Source organism: Phyllostomus discolor, chromosome 12, assembly GCF_004126475.2.
Source record: "Phyllostomus discolor isolate MPI-MPIP mPhyDis1 chromosome 12, mPhyDis1.pri.v3, whole genome shotgun sequence".
Classification (NCBI taxonomy): Eukaryota; Metazoa; Chordata; class Mammalia; order Chiroptera; family Phyllostomidae; genus Phyllostomus; species Phyllostomus discolor.
Genome location: NC_040914.2, coordinates 53058993 through 53075929, shown reverse-complemented (window position 1 = coordinate 53075929; position 16937 = coordinate 53058993). Strand labels below are relative to the sequence as shown.

The 16937-nt window shown below is 50.0% G+C and overlaps 1 protein-coding gene across 2 annotated transcripts; it reads right to left on the bottom strand.

Annotated features, from left to right (window-relative positions):
• Positions 1–2665: 2665 nt before the first annotated feature.
• Positions 2666–16872, bottom strand: OGFOD1 (2-oxoglutarate and iron dependent oxygenase domain containing 1). Of its 2 annotated transcripts, none has more exons than XM_028501825.2 (13): positions 16659–16872; positions 14819–14964; positions 13597–13643; positions 12851–12951; positions 9156–9272; positions 8472–8563; positions 8139–8267; positions 7729–7842; positions 6269–6348; positions 5670–5986; positions 4176–4298; positions 3632–3690; positions 2666–3164 (listed from the first exon to the last, which is right to left on the bottom strand). In XM_028501825.2, exons 1-13 carry the CDS (start codon positions 16810–16812, stop codon positions 3003–3005), a joined length of 1641 nt encoding a protein of 546 aa, XP_028357626.1. In that variant the 5' UTR covers positions 16813–16872; the 3' UTR covers positions 2666–3002. The 2 variants fall into 2 exon arrangements, with proteins under 2 accessions (XP_028357626.1, XP_035867757.1); XM_036011864.1 differs by having other exon boundaries at positions 16750–16848.
• Between the last annotated feature and the right edge of the window lie 65 nt (positions 16873–16937).

Sequence of the window (16937 nt, the reverse complement as noted above, 5' to 3'; positions counted from 1 at the left end):
GTCGCAGCCAAAAGCTGCTTGTTGGAAAATGACCTGTCTGGGAGAGACAGCCCGAGGGCCGGTGTTTGTTGGTCTGACAGCCCGAGGGTCGGTGTTTGTTGGCTTTCTGTGGGACAGAAGCCACCACCCGCAGCGGACTTTGGGAGACAATCACCAAGCAGCAGAAAAGCCAGGTTCAAACCCTAACAGCCTCTTTCTCTTCTAGGCCTCATTTTCTACATCTCTCAGCTGGGGGATTGCAGGTACAGATTGTTTATAGGGTTCTTCCTTCAATCTTTTATTTTTCTGCCTCTTAACAGAAATGCTAACATGCTCTCAAAGTAACTTAATGAAAACGTTCTGAATTTCCATCACAGGTAACTTACGAGGAGGGTGTGGTTTGGGGATTTGACCTTACGCGACCCACAGGAGGTGCCAGAGTGGTCTCCTGAAGGCCACACTGTCTGAGGCTGGACCTGGACGCCCACAGGACAGGCAGTGGGAAAGGGTGTAAACGCAGGAAGGACCAGAACACGCTGGAGCCTACAGGATGAGCTGGAGCCCATGAGGACATGTTATCTGTGTTTTTGCTGAATACTGACCTTGATGCAGTGGGCGTCCTACAGAAACGGAGACCCTTCATCAGAGAAGCTGAAGGATGACGCTGAGAAAGTGGATTGGCTGCACGCCCCAATGCTCGCTGACTCCACCGAGGTGAGCCAGTAGATCCTCAAGAAGGTGCACTCCCGTCCTCCAGATCTTGCCAAGGAATTTGTGGCTCGCTCTGACCGAAGCACGGGGCAGGGAATTCTGGGAAGTGCAGTCCAGTCTAGCCAGCCGACACAGTGCACACAGGGGTTGTCACAGGATGGTGGGACTCCAGGCGACCATCGCTTTCTATTTTTACGTGTTGCTTTAATTCCTTTCCATGAACACGTATTATTCATAGAATCTCAAGAACATATAAAGCTATTCTCTTTGAGGAAAGCAGTCTTCCTTTACTCAAAGGAATCACTAAGAACCTGAGGTTCACTATCAGGCGTCAAGAGGTTATCCGGGAGAACGTCACCGCTTTTATCTGAAGGAGAAAACTTAATGCTTAATTCCTCTTTGCCACTTAGTTGTCAACACTGGCTCCAGCCCTGAAAATCGAGATGAAGAATGAAGTACTCAAGAAAAGCCACTTCTGGTCGCTGGGGACCTGGAGCACAGACAGTGGCCTCTGAGTCACATGCAGCATCCCGCACAGTTGAACAGGGGCTGCCGCAGGCGACGGGACTCCCAGCAACAGCGGGGTCTGGCTCTCGGGGGTTCGTCCCCCTCGGCAGCGAGCTCCTTCTTGTCGTGTGCGGGGGACCCCGCTGTGTGGGTGGACCACGGACACACTGAGATCACACAGAAACGCATGCGCACATGTTAACCCTTGGGAGGTGTGCCGAGATTCCAACTCGGCGCTCCAGAACTGGCAAGGTCGGGCGGCCTCTTAGACGTTACCTAGGGCGGGAATGTAAGCTACTCCCAGGCTTAGCACACACCGCGGTCTCACCCGCCTGGCGCTTTCCCCTGGGCATTCCTGGGGTTCTGCCCCATGGGGCCTAAGGAGAGCCTCAACCCCAGTCCCTCCCGGCTCGGGAAAACACATCAGGAAGTAAGTGAATTGAAGTAATTTTAGGGATGGCTGTTGCAGCTGCAGGAACTTAAAAGGCAAGCTTTGAAATGTAAATCATTAAACAGAGTGGCTGCAGTCTCACCTGTCACTACACTTTGGTTTAAAAACTGTGGTCTCCAAAATTGTACCCTTGGAAATCATCCGTTACTGTGAACATAGGAAGGTAACAGAACTAGTTTTAGGTACTTCTTTTTAGATTATCCTTTAAAAAATCAGTGTTTGTTTTATAACAATACTGAATATTATAGTACATGTGTAAAATGTATAGATATTCATATAATGGGCACACAAGTTAAAACAATTTCTACTGACTGGGGTGTGAAATCAAGTAATTGATGAGCCCGGGCTTGGTGGCTCAGGTGGCTGGGGTGCCGTCTCATACACCTACAGGTTGTGGGTTCAAGTCCCAGTGAGGGTACAGGCCTAGGCTGCAAGTCTGATCCCCAGTGGGTGTGTGTACAGACGCAATCGATGTTTGTCTCTTTTTTCCTTCCTCTCTAAAATCAATAAACATACCTTTGGGTGAGGATTAAAAACAAATGGATGAAACCATTAACCTAGAAGAAAGCGAACCTCATTTCCTTCGTTTAAACGCAAACACCAGGAAAGAGCTGGTGCACGTCCTGGGCAAGTGAGAGCGGAACAAAGCCGCAGGCAGCGGACACGTAAGTTCTGCAGTTCCCTAGACCTGTGTCACCAGGAAGGGCAGGGCCTGCAATCATGTACGAGTGTATTCAAAGAAAAATCACTGGAATCGTGGACGAAAGCTGAAGGTTTTATGCTGAGTGAAACAGGCCAGTCACAAAAGGACAAATATCGCATTAGTCCACTTACGTGAGGAATATGAGGAGCAGATTCGGAGACAGAAAGGAGAATGAATGGTGGTTGCTGGGGGCCGGCAGAGGGGGATGGGCACGGAGCTGCAGTCTGTGTGGATGGAAAGTTCTGGAGACGGTGGGGAAGGCTGCACAATAATAATGTGAGCGTGCTCACTGCCACGGAACTGCACACTATACGTGGTTAAAACGGTAAATTTATGTCATGTGCATTTTACGAAAAACCCCACATTTTGAAATCACTGAAGAAGTCCATATGCAAAAGGAAGACAGCTGAATGTTAAAGAAAAAGGAACGCTTTTTCAGTCAAGAGAGAAGTGCACATACACCTCCAAGCTCCAGGTCCAGACTGAGGACAAGCTCTGGGGGTCCTACGAAAGGACAACCCCGCGCAGTTCCAGGGAGGGCATCAGCCAGGCCCCCTGCAGCTCCCCTGGGCTCCGAGCCCGGTTCTCCCAGACTCCCCGGTGCCGACGCAGCGTCTCTCTCGCTCCCAGCTGGGCCCGGCCCGGCCCCCGTCACTCGTAATAGACAAACGCGAAGTCCCAGAAACCTGTTCTGTTGGGGAAGGTTTTCTTTTGTTCCAGGCTCCGGTGGTTGATGTGCTTGACAAATTTAAGAGTCTCTCTGTCTCTGTAGACCAAGGCCAAAGAGTTGTTTTCTGGATTCACCGTTAGCAGCTGAAACAGGCAAACCCAAGGGCACATCAGAACACAGAGCTTATCCTCAACTCTCTGCTTCAGTGATTCGTCGTCACTGAGCAGACGGCTCCCGTGGAGCCTCCACTGCAAGAGCTGGCGCTGCGGCTGCCCAGGCCCGTCCCAGCAAAGCCCACGCCGGCGCAAGCCCAGACAGGTGTTACCTAACGCATCTGTTTCTCATCACACTGAAGGTTAACGGGAGTGTACCGTGTGACTCTTCATTTATTTGGAGTCTCTCAGGGTAGACTGACTAAATGCTTAGTGATCGTCCCTTAGCTTCTCTATTCCAGGCTAAGTGTTTCCTATTAGAAATCAGAACACTGCCGGGCAGACCAATGTGGATTTATCAGTTAGAGGCATAGGCTGAAGGCCATAAAAACTGGTTTTCTGAAGAATGGAAGCGTCCTCAAAACTAACAAGACAGTCTGATATCAGAAGCAACTTACCTCTTCGTCTTCACCTTTGGCGATGTAGGAGGTAAAGCCGCCGTACTCGGGCTCCCAGCCTTACAAGAGGAAAACAGGCAGCATTCAGAGGGCGGCAAGGGCCAGTGTGTGTTAATCACAGGCACCTGCTGAAAGCCTGACCCTCTGCTGCGTGAATGGGGGGTGGTGGGGGGACCGTGGGAGTTCAGCAGTAGCCAGCTCCATGACTCATGAGCCTGAATTGACCATTCAATCCATGTTAAATAGAAGCTGAGAACTAAGAATTAAATGGAAAGTTTAAGGACAATTACACAAGCTGTAGATGGTGGTGGGGGGGGGCCCAGAGGGGAATTACGGTCCAGGCCATCTCCCATACCCTAGGGACACACAGGAACCCCATGCTAGGTCGGGAGACCCCTAGGATCCCGCCCACACGGAGCCCCTGAGGTCTGAGACCCCGACCTGGCCAGGACATTTGGGCTGGCTCAGTCAAGAGCGAGGGCGGAACGCAGGAGAGACCGCCCCCTGGAGGAAACAATCGGCTGCTTCCCGCCCCCTCCGCTACCTTCGCAGCCGCAGTAGAGGATTGAGTCCAGGGCAAACTCGGTCTTGCCGTTGTCGTGGATCAAAGTGTAGTGGCCAGTCCTCCAGCGCCTCAGTTCCCCCTGGCACGTGGGAATACGTGGTTCTAGGGGAAAATAACAGGAGGTCAGGAAAATATTAAAATAATCTTGATAGCGCTGCTGCTTTGCCAGGGAACGACAATTACTGGTTTTCAAAACACTCTGAAACCGATGTTATTTGTATATACATATTTCAAAAAGCAAAAACTTCAAATTGTCAGGTCTGGGTACCCTGCCACGTGCCACAGCTATTCCAACACTAACACTGCTAAAGCTGCCTCGGCGACTTCAGAGCTTTCCCTTAAGATCGGAAACTCTGCAAACAGCGGCTTCTCTCATCCACTCCTGTATTCCCCACTCGCTAGGGCCACAGCCTCGCATACAGTTGATGCCCAACCACAGAATGAAGTATCTTTTGGCTGCTCGTATACGTTTTCTTCCAAGTTGCAGATTCCCATAAAAACGAAACCAAAAAGGAAGAGAAGTAGAGAAATACTTTGGTTTTTCTAAATATCTTGGTGACCAAAGCGACAAGCCAGTCGGGTGGGAGGCTACGGAGCGGAAGTCGAGTTGTCTGTGGTGGGTGTCTACCTCACACTGCTGGTCTTATTTCCACAGGGCTCCCCTTCCTTCTCTTTGCTCTTCTAACGCACAGGGTCCTTCTCAAGAAATCAGAGTGGAAGCAGGGAGTGGACTTGATTTGTTTTATATGTGCTATAACACTTACACACTGAATTTGCAGCAGGGAACAGACTTCTCGATTCATTTTGTACGTGCTGTAACACTTACACTGAATTTGTAGCTGCTCAGTTAATGGGGCCCAAATTCCCACAGAAGCGTTACCTCTTCAATTTCTTCCCTTTTCCTTTCCTCTGTTTTTAATAATTTCCTTCTCCCTATCTGTCCAAATTCCAGCGTATTCTTCTTAGCCTGTTATTGGTCCATAGCAGAAGTAAGCTGTGCACCTTGCTCTCTCTCCTCAATGGTCTTGTGTCTCAGAGTAACTGTAGGCAAAGCCAGTCACATCTCTCTCCACTGTCTGCACCGATAGAACGCACCCGCTGTTCCCCCCGCCTGGAATGCTCTTCCCGCAGATCCTTCCTGTCACTCAGATCCGAGCTTAGCTGACAGCTTTCCCAGACACCCATCCACCTAAGAGGCCACACGGCCAGCCATTCCTCCACGCAAGACCCTGTGAAAATGATCTGCATAGCACTGTCATTATTTGATGTTTTCCAATTGCTGGTGTACGCATTTCATCTGTCCTCTCCTTTTAGTGTGCAAGGTCGAGGACAGCAGGGGCCTCTCCTGTGTCACTCTCCAGCTCCTGAAACAGGACCTAGCAGACGGTAGGTGCTTGAGAGGTACCTGTGGAGCAAGTGACTGAGTGGTGAGTGCATAACGGAGAACCGGGACAAGCCGTAACCGTGGCTCACCTTTCTCGGCTTCGCTCCCCTCTGGCTCGGGGTCTGTCTGCTCACTGCTCCTCCGGCTGCTGCCGCTGCGGACGGCCGCCTGACTGTCCTGTGGATCGGAGGGGCTACAGCTGGTCCCTTCGTCCGTGCCGTCTGCTGCAGGGGCTGCTTCTCCCTCTGCTGTGTCCTCCATCCCTCCTTCTTCGGAAGGGGCCAGGAAGTGAAGCCGGAGGCCCGTGAAGTTGGACAGCAGCAAGAAGAGTGCCTCGGAGCGGAACAACGTCATGCAGTCCCTCAGGACGCCGGGGAGCGTGCTCTCCTCGGCTTTTTCGTAAAACCTGGAAAGCAGCAGTGGCAGCTCCCATGAGCGCCTCGGATGTGACATTACTCACAGAGGCAAGCCGGTTGTCGGCGTGGTGCCTCTCCCCCTGGTGCCTGGCGCAGCTCACTAAAGCACACGCTGTCCCAACGGTGAGGTCCTGGCCGTTGAGGGCCTGCTACTGGGTGTCCCTGGGAACCAGACGCCGCTAGGGCCCGTGTTCCATTACTGGAGGCGAGCCACGCAGACACACAGGCAGGTGCCAAACGCAGGAGCAAATGTCTCGGATGGTGGGCTCTACCTTTTGTTAGGGGGACCTCGGCTGCTCCACTTCACACCTCCTTTCTCCAAAGCCTCGCAGACCTCTGCAAATTTCTCAGGCTGCAAAACGAGCAGATGGGAAAAGCAGTCAGCAAATCTCCTGGGCACCCCCGCACTGGTCTCGCGGGTGCAGCAGCTCTGCTGAGTCTCGGGCAGATTCCTGCAGGGGTCAGCGGGCGCTCCCCCTTTCACACAGCATCCCCCCGTCTTGCATGGTGGAGCCAGAGCAAAGACCAGAGAAATCATCAGCACGCTTTAGCCAAGGGACCCAAGGGTCAGTCTGGGCCATTTCCTTAAGCAGCTGTTTGTCTTATGTCAAATCACTTAACCTCGAAAATTCCTTCACTTATTAACAAGGACCGTAACACAGACTCCTTAATTCACAAGATGTGAGGGGAAGGTCGAACTGCAAGCAGTCGCAGCCGTCATGGTGAGTGCCCGTGCAGCAGCACGAACTCTCCAGGCCCCGGCTCGGTCCCTTCATTCGGTCAACACTGCGAACCTGAAACGTCGGGTTCAGTCCAAGAAGCTGATGAACCTGCTGAAACAGCCTCCCCAGGAGGCCTGCTGCGTGCTTGCTTACTGCAGCTGCCCGAGGGGCGTTCTGGAAACAGTGGGCCTGACCTGCGAGGGGCAGAGGGTCCCAGAGCACGGTCTGGTCAAGCTGGATTAAACAGGGTTAAACAACTTCCTGCAATACTTCTGAAATTCCTTAATACGCTAATGTCAGGTATAAAATTCTGAGAGAGAGAGAGACAGAGAGAGAGAGACAGAGAGAGACAGTATGTATTGTCTGTCAACCTTTTCTTCACGAAGGAACAGCTTTGGGACTGTGGTTCCATGGGACTCGGGGTCAGGCGCGAAGCACCGCCCCAGTGTGCAGGGACGTGTTCGGCTCTTGCAACTCTTCGAGGTGGACAGGGCAGGGCGAAAGCGCGGGCAGACTGAGCCATTTGGTCAGGCCAGTGAAGTCACAGAGCTGGGGCATGAACGTAAAGTCTCTGACTTCTGGGCTGACTCTCCCCCACCATAAGGCGCTGCCTCATCACCACCAAACACTCATCAACAGGTGCTGATCAGTCAGCCGTCTGTCCATCACTAGTGCACCGGAGGCATCCAATGAATGGGCAGGGAACGACACACAACTCCCTCTCAGGATACAAGCTTGTGTGTGTGTGTGTGTGTGTGTGTGTGCGCGCACACGCACACACACCATTAAGATTCTAGAGACCTGGGGAATACCCAAGGAGCTCAACCTAGTAAGCATGCAATTGATACCACTGTTAGCTATTAACATCATTTCTGCATTTTATTTGAAGTGGCGGGTGACGTAAACATTCTAACCAGAAATAAAACTCCTCTTGGTGATGCCTCTTCACCCGCCCCAGGAGCGAGACTGCATGCCAAACAGGGCACCCCAGACAGGAGGTGTGGACCCACCTTAAGGAAATCCTTCAGGAGAATTTCAGACTGTTCCTCAAACTCTTCTTGAATTTGAATCTGGTGATCCATGTCCAGGTAGGTGGGGTTGATCCACTCATACAGAACTTCATGCTTATGAAGCAGCAGCAGATGCAAAAGGAGAGTTAATCACTCCTACTGCTTTGGTTCTTACTTCATCTCACAGCAGTAACACACTTATATGCAAATCCTCCATTTATAACTGTCTCCGTGTCAAACATGGTGCTGGGAAACTCCCTGGGGAGGGCCCTGTCCACAGTTTATCTACGGAAAGGGGAAGAGCAAGCGTCTAGCTTCCTTATCAGGGAGAGCCACTTCTGGAGCTACAGAAACACATGCTAGGTCACAGTGGCCGAGACTAGGGCCCAGCGGCGGGAACTGATCCTTACGTCTTTCGGGACGTGAGGGCTCCGAGGGACAGGAGGTTCCAAGTAGGTAGGAGGCCTGGTCAGCGAGGGGCCGTGAAACCAGCCGCTTATCGACAAACGGGACTTGTCCTCGGACAGGACTTCAGACACCTGCAAGGACAAGAGCAGCAGAGCGTCAGTGCTGAGAACGAGGGGGAAGACAGCCAGCCAAGGGGCCCAGACTCTGCAATCCTCCATGGCAGCGGGGGAAACCACCAGGCCGGGGTATGTCCCGGGGAAGCTGTCACAGTGAGACAGTGGGCTACTGCAGGCCTGATCCTCAGTGCGCTGCGTGCAGAGGCTCAGAGCCTTTACCTGGTGGAAGGACACTGGAGACACTTCGAAGAAAACCAGTGTGTTCCATGAAGGGACGAGAGACTTGACGATCTGCTTCGGCTGGAAGTGTTCTGTGCCAGGAGAGAGCACGTCCATAAACATGACTTCGTTATCCTCACCACCCCCAGGCCACCCCTGACACCCCTCAGATTTCTAAGGGCACCCAGATGTGCCCTTCCAATCCCCAAAGATCCCCAAATACCACCCCGGCCAGCTGTTTCACTCAGACTTGCTAGTTCTGCCAGGTAACGCCTGTTCTCTGGTAACCACCCATCTATTACTGGACGAGGGCGGAAAGTTTCTGCGAGTCAACCTCTGGGGTCAGTCATTACAACAAAGACCCCGACTTCCTCTCAAACAGGCTGGTCCTGGCAGGGTCACAGCCACGGGCAGCTGTACACACTCGTGTGCACACCACCACCCTTCCATGACTCACATTCAGAAGCCAGGTCTGACTACTCCCCACTTAGGTCAACTCTACCTTACCCCCGGAGTGACCATGACCTCCAGTGCAGCCCGGACCACCAGCTGTCAGGGCGGACATCAGGCCCGCCTGCCGCAGCCACCGCAGTCGGCAGCCCCTGTCCCCTCGGAGGAGTGCGGACACTGTGCCTGCGGGCTGGGAAGCAGCTGTGGCAGTCGGAGAGCAGGCGGGTGCCTTACCGTCGACGTCGTACAAGTCCAGCGTGCCGCCCAAGCTCCCGTCCCAGGGGGGGACCAGGTAAAGGATGAAGGCGATCCGGCGCCCCTCCAGCTCGTCATCATGGCAGAGCAGGGCATCTGCAAGGTTAAGGCACAGCCTCACGCGCCTGCGCGGGCAAGGAGCTGCAGGGGTGGGGCTCTGTGACATCCACCTGTCAGGTCAGCTCCTCCGGCTATGACACTGTCAACTCTACAGAATCTGAGGAGCACCTGTGTGGTCAGACCCAGGGATGCTCGCGAACAACGTTTTTACATCTTTCTTCCAGTGCTTGTTCTACACACATGTATTTGCTTTGGAAAAAAAATGGTGTCCTCCAGCAGTTGTTTGGTGGCCTGCTTTTTAAACTGCTATTACATGGCAAGCGTCTTTCCATACTGATACACATACCTGTCGTCACTTTTAATGGCCGCAGAGTTATTCTGCCATACGGGTTATGAATCACCCCCCTCTCCCTCTAATCAATCCCCTATGCTGTTTCCATTTCTTGTCTATTAAGAAAAGAATGTTTTTTTTTTAAAAGATTTTATTTATTTATTTTTAGAGAGGGAAGGGAGGGAGAAAGAGAGAGAGAAACATCAATGTGTGGTTGCTGGGGGCCTCGGCCTGCAACCCAGGCATGTGCCCTGACTGGGAATCGAACCTGCAACGCTTTGGTTCCCAGCCCGCGCTCAATCCACTGAGCTACGCCAGCCAGGGCAAGAAAAGAATGTTTTAATGGACATCACTGCACAAAAATCTTTTTTGTACCTGTTCCCAATAATTTCTTGAATTAAACTTCGAACACCCATGAGGTGGGGCTGGGCAAGGTAGGAGATGTGCGGGGAGGGTGGGGGGAGGAAGGGATGCCACGGTGAACTGAGACTGCTCACACGCGGAGGGATGGTTTCGATAACTGAGTACAGTGAGGCTAATGGAACCCAGGCCTCTCACCGCCAAAGAAGGGAATTGCAAATGTGGAAAAGGCGAACTGAGAGTGAACCCCATGGTGCCGAGCTGGAACTGGAGGAATCCATGTGAACCCAGTTTCCCACACACACATGTAAGTGCACGGACATTCACCTAGACACCTAGATACAAATACAGATGCAGAAGTACACACACGTGGAAATGCATGTGTGTGTGCACACATACGTGTGCTACCTCCTTCCATGGAAAGGGTCTTGGAGCAGTGACACCTAATAGCAAAAACACCTTGAGTCCTGGAGACTTTGATTTTAAATATCATTCTTCAGTCAAGAGGAACCGGGGTTCTTTGGAACAACGGCCAACTCTAAGTCTAGAGCACAGAAAATGCACGATAAACCTGAATAGTCTTGTTTTGTCAGAAAGTAAGATATACATGAATTATGGGGGCACAACTAAAGGACACAGAAGTCAGTTTAAGGGGTCCCCCTTGATCAAATCAGGGGTAATACGAGCATCAATAAAATGGCTGTACCTGATAACCCCCCATTCCATACACACTAACCCATAAACCCACACTGACATAAATGAGTAAATACATAAATGAACGGCAAGAGGAAAAGGTTGTTTTCACAGCAGAATGATAGCTAATAAATGGAGAAGAAATGATTTTCCTGCAGAAATCACCATTTGGCAACCTGCACGGTAATAATTCAGCAAGAAATACCAGTGGATGCTAAACGAGATGAACAAAAGTCTGATGAGGAATGGGGAGTCTGCATCATCTCACAGTATCTCCCCACAAAACAGTTAACGGTCAGGCAGCAAAGGGTAAGTTTATAGCTATTCTATCATTAGCATAAACAAAGGTGATACATGCACAGGAGAAACCCGGCAGGACCAGAGGGGCCAGAAATGCTGAGACTCTGGCCACTGCCTTCATGAGGCGACAAAGCCAGTAACACACGGAAACCGTGTGCCGCCGGAAGGGACGCAGAAACGCAACACTGAACAGCGTTCCTGCCAAAACCACACGGCTCGCCTCTCGCCACGAGGAGGCGCCAGATGAGCCCACACTGAGGCAAGTTCCACAGAGCCACTCCTCTGCAGACCTTCCGCAGCCCCGAGATCGTGCAGGTCAGGGGGAGATGGGGGAACGGCTCCAGACCGAGGGAGACGAGGGGGCGTGATGATGTGCATGCAATGACAACGTGCCGTCCTGGACTGCGCCCTCGGCTTTGCAGCAGATGCGAAGGACCAAAGAGTGGAACCAAATGGAGCCCGTGGATTAGGCGGGAACAACGTGTCAATCTTAATTTTCTGATTTTGATGGTTTATTGCTGTGATGGAAGAGAATATTCTTGTACGAACTACTGAAGTTACTCAGGGTCATGGAGCACTGCAACTGTGGCCTCCTTTCAAGTACAATGGAAAAAAAAATTTGTGCTACATGTGCCATTCTCTGTAAGTCAGTCTGGAATTACTTCAAATTAAAAAGAAAAAAGTAAAGTTAAAAAAGGACCTAGGATATGACTCTTCATGTGTATCACTAAGTTATTCTCAAAAAGTTGTCATGGAGGCAAACTTCCCGGATGGGAGTTAAACCCAAATCAAAACAAAACACAACGCTTTCCCTTCCAGGCCGAATACCCAACAGGTTTTCAGAAAGACACGTATGTGCTCAGAAGGGGAGCTGGGGGGCGGCGCACCTGAGCTGGTGACAACAGGGACCCCTGAAGAGAAAGGGGAGGGGCAAGGAGCAGGAGAAGGGGACTATCAGGGACTACACTGCACATTTCTATGTTGTCTGAATTTTTTCCCTGGAGAGTGTACTCATTTATTATCTTCAAAATTAAAAAAGAAAGAAACAATTGACATTGAGGAAGACATTCGTTCCCTGAGAAGTGTAAGAGGAGAGTTTATGTATCACCTCCAGATTTTCCGATATTATATGTCAAGTTGGAGTGTACGTGCATTATCAGCACGATTCTGAAAACACGGACAACAGCTTTCATCATATTCCCACAGAGAAGTACTGCCTTATACCTTCCAATGCAATGGGCATTTCTGCACACGAGCTGGTCGGATTTTCCTTATTAAGACCACGATGTCTAATACAAAAGAACCTTTGCACCCCAATGTTCATAGCAGCATAATTTACAATAGCTAAGTGCTGGAAGCAACCTAGATGCCCATTAGTAAATGAATGGATCAAAAAACTATGGTACATTTACACAATGGAATTCTATGCAGCAGAAAGAAAGAAGGAGCTCCTACCCTTTGCAACAGCATGGATGGAGCTGGAAAGCATTGTGCTAAGCGAAACAAGCCAGGCAGTGAAAGACAAATACCACATGATATCACCTTTAACAGGAATCTAAACAACAAAACAAAAAAACAAGCAAAATATAGTCAAAGACACTGAAATAGAGGACAAGCTGACAGTGACCAGAGGGGAGAGAAGAGGGAATTTCAGGGGAGAATGGGAAGGGTTTACAGGGATAAATTTAAAGGACACATGGACAAAAACTGGGGGAGGGGGTGGTAATGGGAGGGAAGTGAGGAGGGATGGGTGGGTGGGCTGGAATGGGAGTAAAAAGCAGAAAACTGTACTTGAACAATGATAAAAAAAAAAAAGACCCGATGTTATACAGGACACAGCCTGGGATTTTGATACGCCAACACCATCTTTCTAGCATTGTTCAGTTAAAGCCTTTACATCTTACAGACACCAGGGCTTTGTCCTCCTCACCCGAGAATTCGTATTTAGCACAGGACATGTCGATGGTGGACTCCAGGTCAATCTTGGAAACATCAGAAAGCCATGCCCGGAAATCTTCGAACAGAACTTTCCTAGAAATGCAAACAAGATAACTTGTCAGGCCACAGGTTGGGCTACATGTGGGTCTACGCCACAACTATTTTTCCCTGGAGGTTGTGGCTTGTTCAAGAGATCCGTTCCTAAGAGCGTTCCTTACTTTCAACTTGCATAGCTTAGGACTAATATTCTCAGAGCACATCCTGCATTATTTTCTTAGGATAAATTCTTGTAAGTGGCATCCCACTACAAAAAGCTAAGCCTAATTTTTAGGGTTTTGATACATCTTTCGACATCATCCTCTAAGAAGGACTGCAGCAGCGTATAAAGTTATCTACACTTCTGTCAACGCTGGAGTTGCTGTTTTTCACATTTGCCAACCTAACAGGTGAAGAAGTGTACTCAGCGCTGGTTTGTGTCGGTGATTACTAACAGCGCTGAACATTTTATCACTGAGCATCTGGGCCCCAGGCATCCGACAGACTTGCGTTTGTATCCGAGCTCCCTCGATTGTTACCTGCATGGCCTTGAAGAAGGTACTTAATTTTTTTCTCAGAGTCTGTCTCCTCCTCCACAAAATGGGATAATCACACGAACAGAGATTGCATAACAACATTTAATGCATTTACTAGTAAGCCTGGCACATATTAGGCACCCAACAAATATGGTTACTTCTTTACCTTAAAGCACAGATGTGAGGCTCTCTTCTCTTCTTCAGATCATCAGACTTGGCCATGAAAAGAGGAAAAAGGATTTCCGTCACACGTGAGACACACGCCGGAGAGTAGCGAAGTGAGTGCTCTGGGCATCTGGTGCTGTGGTTAAGAAGCCCGGACCCTGGAGCCGAAGCGCCTGGGTCGAGGCATGGCCCTCTGGGCAGCTCTGTGACTCGGGCAAGTTACTCAGCTTCCCTGGACCTCATTCATTCAACAAACATGTGAGGAGTTACTACAGCAGAGCTTACGCTCTTGTTGAGGGAGACAGACCAGAAACACAAAAAGTTGATTAGAATAAATGAAGGCGATAAATGCATAGGAAAAACACAGCAGGACCAGAGGGGCTGGAAATGCTGAGAGCGAAGAAGGGTTTGCCCTTAGAAATAAGTTGGCCAGGCTGGACTTCACTGAAGTGAAGGCTTGAAGAGAGTGCGAAGGGTGACAAAGGACGGGCAGAGAGGATTCGACGCTCAGGGTGGAGCGGGCCTGGCCGGTTCAGGAACTCGCAAGGAGACTGTGCGGTCAGAGCCGAGAGTGAGCGGGGGAGTAGCAGGAGACGAGGCCCAAGAGGCAGTGGGGGCCTCAGAGCCATGCTAAGTACTTCAGGCTTGACTTAAAAATACCCGGAACCACTGGAGTTTTTGAGCAAAGGAATAACATGATCCCACTTACACTTTTTCACATGGAGATAAAATTCATGTAACAACGTTATCATTTTATCCATTTGCAGGTGTGCAACACAGGGCATACTGAATGGACAGCTTATTGCAATGCATCAAGCCACCTAGACAAAGCCACGAACTCGAACATTTGAATGGTTACTACCATCCAATGTACAACTCTCTTCAGTATACAACCCCCAAATGCACTTCACCCCTCTGCTTATAATGTGCTCATGTACTGGCCTACCCTATTTCCTGACTGTCACTGTCACTATCACTTCTATTATTTTAAGTCTTAAAGTCTTATAGGGAAAGAACTGGCAAAGACTCCCCTACAATCCTTGTGGCACCTAACACAGTGAACATTCGGTAAGCTTATGCTAAATGAATGAATGCTCTTAATAACACCGAGGCAAGGACCCTCCAAGGCAAACCCCATCTAAAACCTCAAGTCTAAAGGTACTGAATGACCGTACAAATAACACATCTGAAGTGAGAGAACAAATGGAGAGGGGCATAAATACCTGCTGGAACTTATACAGATCATTGTACTTCTCATGGAAGTCTAAGTTCAAAAGTTCCTTCTGCAGCCCTTCCAAGAAGTTTGGGCTTGGGATGAAGTTTGGGATCACGCAGTGAAGAAAGGGGTCCATGTGCATGACAATGGCTTCTGTGGGAAAGAAAACACGGCTTTTTTGACCCCCGAGTAGCACAGCACAGAGAATACAAAAGGCCATGGCCATGGGTTGTCAGGAACCTAGCACCTAAAGTCTAAGATTTGGGGGAAGAATGATAAGCTATTCCTTTTTTTCTTTACCCACTCAGTATGCCCTTTTTAAAGATACTGTGTTTAAAATACTAGGCCTTAAGATGAGTATGTGTGTTATCAATAAGCTATGGTTCCTGCTCTTGGGGGGGGGGTCAATTTCATGTTTACATGTTGAATTGAAGGTCCTTTAGAGTCTTAAATTATTCCTCCCCAAACTTAAAATGCAAGTAGCAAATTAAAAATAAGAACTGCAACACTGGCTGGCAATTTTCCTTCAACCTTTTTTCTTTCCTAAGTTACTATATCAGGCTGTTACTACACGCATACTTCATTTTTTCTTAAAAAGAAATCAGTTCAGTATAACCCCTTTGAATTCCTTGACTTCTCTTTCCACATTTGACTCATGCCTCTGGTGGGTTAGATTGTGCACCCCTCCAACGATCACTGCCGGCACCCACCAAGTGCCAGGCACAATTATCTGCTCATGTGCATTATCTCATTCGATCTTCTCCCCGACTCTAAGGCTGACATTAGCATTCCCTCCTACCGACAGAGGAGGAAACTGAGAAGCTCCTGAGTGTACACAGCTCGCACTTTAAACACTGAGCTACTGCTTTCTTTTTTTGTTTCCAACTATGCTGGCATCCTGGTATAGTTCACACCAGAGTTGGCACAAACCAGGCCCAGAATGCCAACCAGCTACAGCTGCTCTTCTCCCAGCAGTGGAACACTTGCCTAGGGACAGGGCAGCCCAGGCAGCTGCCTACCGCTGGGGCTATCGCTTTCTAGGTGCATCCAGAGCCCAGGGCTCACCTCTTTAAAGCACTTCGCTGAAACGAAAATCACGGCAAACTTGAGAAGGGAAAGTGTGGCACAGGGAGTGGACATTGTGTCCTCTAAGGTGACATATGAGGCTGAGCTTGGAATCGTTCATTACAGGTTCCTTCTTTGGGCAACACACGTTTACTTCCACAGGTCATGGAGTTGAACTACAGGCGCGTAGAAAATCAGGTCCACCCAGGGGACGGATGCTCACCAGCTCTAATACTCTGGCTACACTATCATGGCGTAACCGAGCGTTATCTTTAGAGGAAAATGTCACTTAAGCCAGCCAAGTATGAGTCCAAGTGTTTATTGGTCCCTACTCAGGGAACGATTTATTGATGCATACATGCGTGCATTGCTTCATTAATCACATTCAGCACCTTTCCCAGGTAAATGCTATTAGCTATCCCTTTTTACATAGGAAGGAACTGAAGAAACGAAAAAGTTAAACCCACTGACAAGGACCAATGGAGAGAATTCGAACTCAATTATCTTTGAATGCAGAAGTCAGCTATGAAGTTGACGCCCTCTACTCTCCCAAACTCTCTGGCCTACATTCCTTCCTAATGCTCGGGGTTCTAAATCCAAACCGAACTTGGAATGAAAGCGGGCAGGAGACCCGGCAGGAGGCCCGGAGGTGGCCAAAGCCACGCTCCCTCCAAGAGCCTCTATCCTTGTGTTCTCACTGCCCCGGGCTCGGCTCGACCACCAGGACTTTCAGAGGCTCCCAGACATCGCGCGGCGGCCCTCTCTTCGCAGCAGCAGGTTACCGTGACTGAACGGCGTCCTGCGGCTCCAGGCCTCAGCCACCTGCTTTTTCAAGATTTCCTCCGTGACAGCACCCGAAAACTCCACCATCACCTCCTTCTTTCTCTTTTTCCCCGTCCCGCCCGGGGTGGGCTCAGCCGACCGTTTCCCGTTCATCTCTAGAGCTACAGACCCACGCCACGCTGATCCAGCAGCTCTTTTCCAGCGGAGACTACAATTCCCAGAATGCACTCTTTCCCAGAGCCACCCAATAGGAAATATTACAGCGAAAGAAGGCGGAA